The 10004-nt window shown below is 38.5% G+C and overlaps 1 protein-coding gene across 2 annotated transcripts in view; it reads right to left on the bottom strand.

Moving 5' to 3' along the window:
- CCDC53 (coiled-coil domain containing 53) overlaps positions 1-10004 on the bottom strand; it is a 58135-nt gene that overhangs the window by 18250 nt on the left and 29881 nt on the right. For both annotated transcript variants that reach the window (XM_010853436.1, XM_010853437.1), the window contains one exon: positions 3542-3606. In XM_010853436.1, the coding sequence (XP_010851738.1) occupies positions 3542-3606 (65 nt within the window). The remainder of the gene's footprint in view (positions 1-3541; positions 3607-10004) is intronic.

The following is a 10004-nucleotide window of genomic DNA, read 5'->3' as shown; positions in this document are numbered from 1 at the left end:
AGAAAACGAAGATCATGGCATCCGGTCCCACCACTTCATGGGAAATAGATGGGGAAACAGTGGAAACAGTGTCAGACTTTATTTTTCTGGGCTCCAAAATCACTGAGGATGGTGACTGCAGCCATGAAATTAAAAGACGCTTACTCCTTGGAAGGAAAGTTATGACCAACCTAGATAGCATGTTCAAAAGCAGAGACGTTACTTTGTCAACAAAGGTTCATCTAGTCAGGGCTATGGTTTTTCCTGTGGTCATGTATGGATGTGAGAGTTGGACTGTGAAGAAGGCTGAGCGCCAAAGAATTGATGCTTTTGAACTGTGGTGTTGGAGAAGACTCTTGAGAGTCCCTTGGACTGCAAGAAGATCCAACCAGTCCATTCTGAAGGAGATCAGCCCTGGGTGTTCTTTGGAAGGAATGATGCTAAAGCTGAAACTCCAGTACTTTGGCCATCTCATGCGAAGAGTCGACTCACTGGAAAAGACTCTGATGCTGGGAGGGATTGGGGGCAGGAGGAGAAGGGGACGACAGAGGATGAGATTGCTGGATGGCATCACTGACTCAATGGACGTGAGTCTGAGTGAACTCCGGGAGTTCGTGATGGACAGGGAGGCCTGGCGTGCTGTGATTCATGGGGTCGCAAAGTGTCGGACACGACTGAGCGACTGATCTGATCTGATCTGATCATCATTTTTAAAAACTTAGATTTTTAAGAAGATTAAATAATCACTAAGAAGTAGCAAACAAATACTATTTATTTGGTAATTATCTGGCATTTTCTTCAGTTTTATAGACTTTCTAAAATTCAGTGATAGTAATTTTTGTAGGAAAATAGCCAGGCTCTCTTCTCTCTTATCAAGTAAACTGTTTTGGTTCAAAGTTACATACTCTTAGTTTCCAAACTGTTATAAACACAAGCTAATTGAGTAACAGTGTATTTTCTGATCAGTATTTATTCCTATATTAACCTCAGTTTTACTCTTTGTTCAGCGCAAACAGATTTAGACTACTTCTTCCTACAGTTACGTAAGTCTGTCTCACTACCTAGGGCTAAAAAAAAAGTTTATGTTTATACTTTAAAAGAGAAAAGAACCGTCTTTACTGAAAGTTCTTGGCTTAGGCTTAATATGTACCTAATATTTTAAATAAAAGCACACTCTTCCCTTGGATGGCACATTTTCTTCTTCATCTCAGACTTTCCCCTTAAAGCAAGGCTCCTTAACTTTTATGTAAACATGATTCCTAAAGTGACAGAAGTCCTCTTTAACAAGGTGGTTGATTCCACTTATCATATCTAGCTAAATGTAGTTGCAGCTGGTTTTCTAGTGGTAGTGGTGATAGGTTATAGTGAGTCACCCTACTCCAACCAGTGCCCCTTGTGACCAATGGCATGTACTCATGAGGTAATGGGTCAGAATTCAGGCTCCAGGCTGTGGTTGAGGAGCAGCTTTTCTGTAAGACAATGTTAACTGTTACTGGAATTCTACCCTAAAACTTGGCACCACCTTGCAGCTGAATGTTTCTCAACATTTACAGACAATGACGCGCGCTCAAACTTGCTAAGTGAGATACATCAAGAAAGTACTGGAGGTCCTAGGGGTTCTCCCCTTGGTAATTATCCACTAACTTCTTAAAAAGGTGATACCTAAATGGGATCTTAAAGAATATCAAATCAGCTTGGCCAATAACATGGGGGAAGGAAGTTTCATGGGGAAGAATACAAACTTTCAAAGACACCAGGAAAATGGTACAGTCTGAGAACTATATAAGTAGTCTGCTACAGCTGTAAGAGACAGGGATGCATGGATGATTGGCAAGAAATGAAGCCAGAGTCTTGATGATAAATGTATTTATTTGCAATTCTAAGATGTCAGAGCATATGTTAGGGACAGCAGAGAGTCACAGGAAGACTTGTATGTATGAACAGATGAACTATATGAAGACATCCACTTAAGTTTTTAGTGACGGACTGAAAGAGAATAGAAAACCAAAATGGAGCAATTAAAATAAATCAGGTGAGAAATGATGAAGGCTTGAACTAAACAGCAATGGCATGGAGGCATATGGTCAGATGTGAGATTAAAAATGAGGAAACCACAGTGACTGACATAGTGAGGGGAAGGGAGGAGGGCAGAATCAAGGGTGACTTTCAAGTTGCTAGTGTGGGTAGCCAGTTGAAGTAAAGGATTATGAAGGAGTTTTAGGCTAGGCAGGGGATGCAATGCAGCCAGGAGCGGGTGGAGGGAATGGAGAACTAGCATACGCTGATGCTTATAAGGCTGCTAATTTCCCATTTATTACATTTTCTCTAGAGAGAAAAATCATCATTTAAAAGGTCATTTTAGCTGTTAGTACCGATGCTCTACTGTGTATTTCCAGAAGCAAAAAAGAGGTCATGGTCAATGTTAGATGTTATATATTTACAACATATATTCCAATGAGTACCAAAATGGATTGGACCCATATGCTCAATTCACATTAAAGTATGTGTCACAATCCATCTGCTTTTAAAGTGTGTCAGAAACAATTTCCAGAACAAATGCCAAATATCCTGGAGATGTTTGGTTCAAACTACCAACCCATACCATTGTACTTGAACTGCTTGCTACTGAAATATATACTAAATGGAGATACGTGAAGGAAATCTGTTCTTCTAGACTTCAAAATATGTTTTTAAATTTCATATTTTGAAAGATAAAATGAGAAAAGGATTGCATATATGAAAGAAAAAAATGCATATATTTTCTTGAAGGGCTCAAGGCCAAGAATTCCAAAGTATACTGCTAGTATAGTATGAATGCCTGGAGAGCTAACATAGCTAAATACAGTGAGGTGAACTAAAACCCCCAAACTGGAAAGACTCTTTACATGTGTCTAGATACTTGCAAAAGAGAATAGTTCTGAATAATCCATTAAGATACATCTTATCCAGGATGAGCTGTGTAGCCAGGTTTGCCTGGATGGAAAACGTAACTGTCAAATTTTTGAGTCACAACTTTTCAAAAAAATTTTTTATAAAACTCACACAAACAATATCTAGTTCCATAATAACCATTACCATAGACTACTCTATTTATTTTCCCATCTGGCTCAACCTAGGTCATGTAGAGTAAATTTCCTATATACTAAGGTCTCATACATAAAAAACTGCTGAGTGACTGAACAACAACAAATTAGAAATAAGAAAAAGAGGATGGGGAGGGACGGAGAGAGAAAAAATGCAGCACAGGAAGAAAAAGGAACAATGCTTCTTGTGGATACTACTGCTGTCAAACAAAAATGTCATCAATTTCCATCTCTTTTGCATATACAGGTTCATCACCAATTTATTGAAAATACTCCTAAAATGTTTTAAGGCTAGTTTTAGTAGTATAGCATAGATTTTTCACTTTTTAAACATAGCAGACACGTTATTTGTGGAGGAGGTTTCCTTGACCATAAAACAATGTACAGGAAAAACATATATAGAGCTTGAAATGTTTTTATAAAGACTGATAAATTCAACACCTTGATAGTAATATCATTATATCATTAGAACTACTTACTCAAGAAGATCTGGGTCTAGTCCTTCTGATATCATTTTGTTTCTTATTGCCATCACTGGAACACCCTAAACAAAGAACACAAGATAATTCAATTATTAAATATGCCTCCTTCATAAAGACATACAAATAAACCAATGGAACAGAACTGAAAGCCCAGAAATAAACCCAAGCAACTAATATTGGACAAGAGAGCCAAGAATACTCAGTGGAGAAAAGAGTCTCTTCAATAAATGGTGCTGGAAAAATTAGATATTCACAGGTAAAAGAATAAAACTTGACCACTATCTTGTACCACCCATAAAAACTAACTTGAAATGGGTTAAAGACTTAAATGTAAGACCCCAAACCATGAAATTCCCAGAAGAAAACACAGAAAGCTCCGTGACATGGGTCTAGTAATGGTTTTACAGAAATCATACCTAAAGATTAAGAGACAATGTAAAAAGTAAACAGGTGAGACTACATCAAACTAAAAAGCTACACAGCAGAAGAAACCATCAGCAAAGTGAAAAGACAACCTATGAAGTGGGAAAAATATTTGTAAATCATATTCCTGATAAGAGGTTAGTATCTAAAATATATAGAGAATTCATAAAACTCAAGAGCCAAAAAAAAAAAATTAAACAAAAAATGGGCAAAGAACTTGAAGAAACATCTTTCCAAAGAAGATATATCAATGGTCAACAGATACATGAAAAGATGCTCAACATCACTAGCCACTAGAGAAATGCAAATTAAAATCACAATGAGATATCACCTCATGCCTGTTAGAATGGCCATGATTAAAAGACAGAAGATAACAAATGCTAGTGTGGATATGGAAAAAAGAAAACCCTGCGCACCGTTTGTGACACTGTAAAATGGTACAGCCACTGTGGAATACAGTATCGTATATAATTCTCAAAAAAATTAAAAGGAGAACTACCACATGGTCCAGCAATTCCAGTTCTGAGAGCATATCCAAAAACCTCCAAAACACTAACTTGAACCAATGTCTGCATCCTCATGTTCACAGCAGCACTACTTATAATAGCCAAGACATGGAAACAATCAACATGTCTACTGAAGGATGAATGAATAAAGAGTGTATATACATATACACACAATGGAATATTATTCAGCCATAAAAACCAACAGAATCCTACTATTTGTGACAACATGGGTGGATTTTGAAAGCATAATGCTAGGTGAAATAAATCAGACAGAGAAAGACAAATACTGTATGATCTCACTAATATGTGGAATCTAAACACAAAACAAAAAGCCAAACTCCTAGACAAAGAGATCAGACTTGTGGTTCCAGAGACAGACAGGAGGGGCAGGAGGAATTGGAGGAAGATGGTCAAAAGGTACAAACTAGTAAGAGTTATAAATAAACATGGACTAGGGATGTAACATACAACAGGATGACTACAGATAATACTTGTATATGATATGAAAGTGTTAGTCACTCAGTCGTGTCTGACTCTTTGCAACCCCATGGACTGTAGCCCACCAGGATCCTCTGTCCATTGAATTCTCAAGGCAAGAATACTGTAGTGTGTAGTCATTCTCTTCACCAGGGGATCGTCCCAACCCAGGGATTGAACCCAGGTCTCCTGCACTGCAGGCATATTCTTTACTGTCTGGGCCATCTAACAGTAAATCCTAAGAATTCTCATTACAAGTGAACTTTTTTCTTTTCTTTATATTGCAGCTATATGAGGTTCTGGATATTAACTAAACCTAGCGTCGTAATCATTTCATGACAAAAGTGAACCAAAACATCATACATCTTAAATTTATATTGTGAGGCATGTCAATTATTTCTCAATAAAACTGGAAAAATACAGAAGCCAGAAAAAAGGCCTCCTTCTATATGGTTCATTATTTTAAATAACTCTTACTTTGCTTTTATAGTAATATGTGCATAGCACTTGAATAATCTAATAAGGTATATATTTTAAATGACTTAATGGAATCAGTGCTATCCAATACCACATAAGCCCAAATTAAATCATTTTAATTTATCCATTACTGATCTGCTGGATAGAAGCCAGATATCATATTCTCACTCTTCTTATATCACCAAAAAAAAGAAAACACTGATAAGTCAAATGATTAAGGCCTTGGCCGGGATGGTGCCATGAACACTTAACAATATGAATAAATGTCTTTTCAAATCAAGATTTCAGGGCCTTCTCCTCCTAAGTATAGCTATGTCAATGTTCCTTTCATAAGCAAACGGTCCAATTTCACTTGGACACATTATGCACAAAGGTCAAACAGAATTCAAGAACTCTTCTGGGATTACATTATATATTGTCTCGATACCAATACAAACACAATGTAATGATAATCCTAGAAGTGTGTAAGTCACAAAAATATTGAGAACATGTGAATTTCAAAGTTCAGGATAAGAACATCAAAACAGAAGAGGATATGTCAGAAATAAATATAAATTTACTTGAAAAGGGGACTGATTTGATATAAACATTTATTGAAAGCTCACTTATACAGCTCTACGGGGAGCAGATGCAATCAAGTCTCTTTGTCAACTCCTCTGCTTTCCCAAAAGATGAGGAAACACTAATCTGATGTGTTAAATTTTAGGACCTGGATTGTATCACCTTCAAAAGTAATTAAGGTCACCAAGCTTTAAAAGGTTGTACATATGGTGGGACCCTTCTCCCTCATATTGCTTCATCCCACATGGCAGAAAGGCTAAGCTGAGCCAGGGTCCACATGGGAAAATCTCAATCACCTCTCTATGGTGTTGTGTGCTCTTCTCTTTGGCCCTCCCTTGTCACTAGTCGGTTGTGACATTCAGTTTTGAACCTAACGTATAGAAGAGGCAGAAATTCCAGTCCAATTTCACAGAGCCTTACCCGGAAATTTCTGGGCACTAACCTAGATAAGGCTCCCCTGCTTTCTTCTGTAGTTTTTCCTTGTATGTTTTCTGGTCTCAGGGATCTTACAGGGTGAAAATAAATTTACTGGGGTTAGCAGTAGAATTCTACTATCACAATCCCACACCTCAGTGTTTAACACCACAATGGCAGCGCAGTGCTTTATGATGAGAAAATAAAGACATAATCAGCCCCTGCCATCAGAGAGTATAGTCTAATAGATGTGTTAAAAAGATGATCACAGTACAGTCATAAAATTGGTAACAGAGATCTGCACAATGGGCAAGGTGAGATCCAAGGAAAGGAAGACTGAGTGAGAATCAGCAAAAAATTCGCTGAGGTGAGTCTTAAAGAGGGGATAGGAATTTATTAAAAACAAACAAAACACAAAGACTTAGAAATATATATAAATCTTCAAATAATCTATTATACATAAACTTGTTTCAAAAATATTTTAAAGAACAAATATAGGTATTTCTCTCCAGAAGGCTGATTTTATTTTACATTTCACCCAATAAATATGTATTGAGATCCAGGCAAGTATATATAAAAATATGAGAGTAAAATGTGTCAGGAGCCACCACAGGAGATCCCACCCATGACAAAGGTCATGCGGAGAAGACCTGACAGGCAAAGGCAGATTAGGACTCGAGGGATTCCCTAGACCTGCTCGAGCATCTACCCCGAAACCAAAATCTGTCTCTCTACTGTTTACTGTATTATGTCTTTCAATCACTCTTTTGATATTAGCAGGGGGCTATCTCTGACCACCTTTTTTTAGAGAAAATCAACTTAGGGCTCTAAATTGATAAGTCTCCTGGGCATGAAAGGAATATTTTTATTTTAACCCCTCTGTTGGCATTCTAGCTTGCTTGACAGGTTTTCTTTTACTCTTATAACTAACGCACATGATTGTTCACAACTTCCCAACCATGAAAGGCACGGGAAGCCTAAACATTCTAAAAGTCCTAATGAGCATAGAGTCCTTTAAGGGGTGAAAAACTATTAAAATAGTACTGGTAAAGGGCTTTATTATTGGGCCAATGCTTGCAGCCAAGTTCCCATATCCCTTATCCATTGTGCACCTGGGAGTGCATTAGTTAATGTAGTTGAAATGTAAGAAAAACAAGTAGTAGCCTTGGTATTAACCACATCAGACCTTTGAGCTAATAAGTTCTTTCTTTGTTGTGACCCACTGCACCTTTGCTCCGTGAAAATGTAACTGTTTAGTACTTTCTGAGGCTGACACAGATTAGAAATATAAAGAAAAAACACTTCAAGGGAAAACAAGTTTTCTGGTTGATCAACCTTTATCAAAAAAGGTTCATAAAATGTCAACAGGCCTCCAGGTCAGAAGATAATGTACATAGCATAAGACCCTTGTTTATAAAAAGGCAATACAAAAAAAAAATCCTGGTTTCAATAAGGACAAAACTGCTGGAGTGTTTGGGCTGACTCTGAATCACCTTGCATCTTTCATTTCCCTCTATGTACAAGTCAGGGTATCAGTTCAGTTCAGTTCAGTTGCTCAGTCGTGTCCGACTCTTTGCGACCCCATGAATCACAGCACGCCAGGCCTCCCTGTCCATCACCAACTCCCGGAGTTCACTCAGACTCATGTCCATTGAGTCAGTGATGCCATCCAGCCATCTCATCCTCTGTCAGGGTATAAAAGCTCCTTTTAAAAATAAAGTTACGGGTCTCGCTCACCAAAGCTTGGCCTTCCCCTGTCATTCATTCGCCGACGCCGTCCATTCTGAGGGTACCTTTAGATCCTGCTGTGGCTGGACTCTGACAAAAATGGATCATAAATTTATATGCAGAGATTTCAAAGTTAATAACCATATACCTGTCACCAAAGTGGTACAGTTCAGTTTAGTCGCTCAGTCATGTCTGACTCTTTGCAACCCCATGGACTGCAGCAAGGCAGGCTTTCCCTTCTGTCACCAACTCCTGGAGTCTATTTTAACTCATGTCCATTGAGTCGGTGATGCCATCCAACCATCCCATCCTCTGTCATCACCTTCTCCTCCTGCCTCAAATCTTCCCCACCATCAGGGTCTTTTCAAATGAGTCAGTTCTTCCCATGAGGTGGCCAAAGTATTGGAGTTTCAGCTTTAGCATCAGTCCTTCCAATGAATATTCAGGACTGATTTCCTTTAGGATGGGCTGGTTGGATCTTCTTGCAGTCCAAGGGACTCTCAAGAGTCTTCTCCAACACCACAGTTTAAAAGCATCAATTCTTTGGCACTCAGCTTTCTTTATAGTCCAACTCTCACATCCATACATGACTAGTGGAAAAACCACAGCTTTGACGAGACAGACCTTTGTTGGCAAAGTAATGTCTCTGCTTTTTAATATGCTGTCTCGGTTGGTCATAACTTTTCTTCCAAGAAGCAAGTGTCTTAATTTCAAGGCTGCAGTCACCATCTGCTGTGATTTTGGAGCTCCCGCAAAATAAAAGTCTGTCACCGTTTCCATTGTTTCCCTATCTAGTTGCCATGAAGTGATGGACCAGATGCCATGATCTTAGTTTTCTAAATGCTGAGTTTCAAGCCAACTTTTTCACTCTCCTCTTTCACTTTCATCAAGAGGCTCTTCAGTTCTTCTTCCCTATCTGCCATAAGTGTGGTGTCATCTGCATATCTGAGGTTATTGATATTTCTCCCAGCAATCTTGATTCCAGCTTGTACTTCATCCAGTCCAGCATTTCTCATGATGTACTCCGCATATAAGTTAAATAAGCAGGGTGACAATATACAGCCTTGACGAACTCCTTTCCCAATTTGGAACCAGTCTGTTTTTCCATGTCCAGTTCTAACTGGTACTTCCTGACCTGCATACAAATTTCTCAAGAGGCAGATCATGTGGTCTGGTATTCCCATCTCTTTTAAGAATTTTCAAGTTTGTTCTGATCCACACAGTCAAAGATTTTGGTGTAATAAATAAAGCAGAAGTAGATGTTTTTCTGGAACTCTCTTTTGCTTTTTCGATGATCCAATGGATGTTGGCAATTTGATCTCTGGTTCCTCTGCCTTTTCTGAAACCAGCGTGAACATCTGGAAGTTCACAGTTCATGCATTGCTGAAGCCTGGCTTGGAGAATTTTGAGCATTACTTTACTAGCGTGTGAGATGAGTGCAATTGTGTGGTAGTTTGAGCATTCTTTGGCATTGCCTTTCTTTGGGGTTGGAATGAAAACTGACCTTTTCCAGTCCTGTGGCCATTGCTGAGTTTTCCAAATTTGTTGGCATATTGAGTGCAGCACTTTCACAGCATCATCTTTCAGGATTTGAAATAGCTCAACTGGAATTCCATCACCTCCACTATCTTTGTTTGTAATGATGATTCCTAAGGCCCACTTGACTTCACATTCCAGGATATCTGGTTCTAGGTGAGTGATCACACCATTGTGGTTATCTGGGTCATGAAGATCTTTTTTGTATAATTCTTCTGTGTATTCTTGCCACCTCTTCTTAATATCTTTTGTTTCTATTAGGTCCATACCATTTCTGTCCTTTATTGAGCCCATCTTTGCATGAAATGTTCCCTTGGTATCTCCAATTTTCTTGAAGA

Source organism: Bison bison, unplaced genomic scaffold (assembly GCF_000754665.1).
Source record: "Bison bison bison isolate TAMUID 2011002044 unplaced genomic scaffold, Bison_UMD1.0 scf7180017864327, whole genome shotgun sequence".
NCBI classification, from domain to species: Eukaryota; Metazoa; Chordata; class Mammalia; order Artiodactyla; family Bovidae; genus Bison; species Bison bison.
Note: the sequence above shows the minus strand (reverse complement) of the source record. Positions and strands in the feature narration are given on the sequence as shown.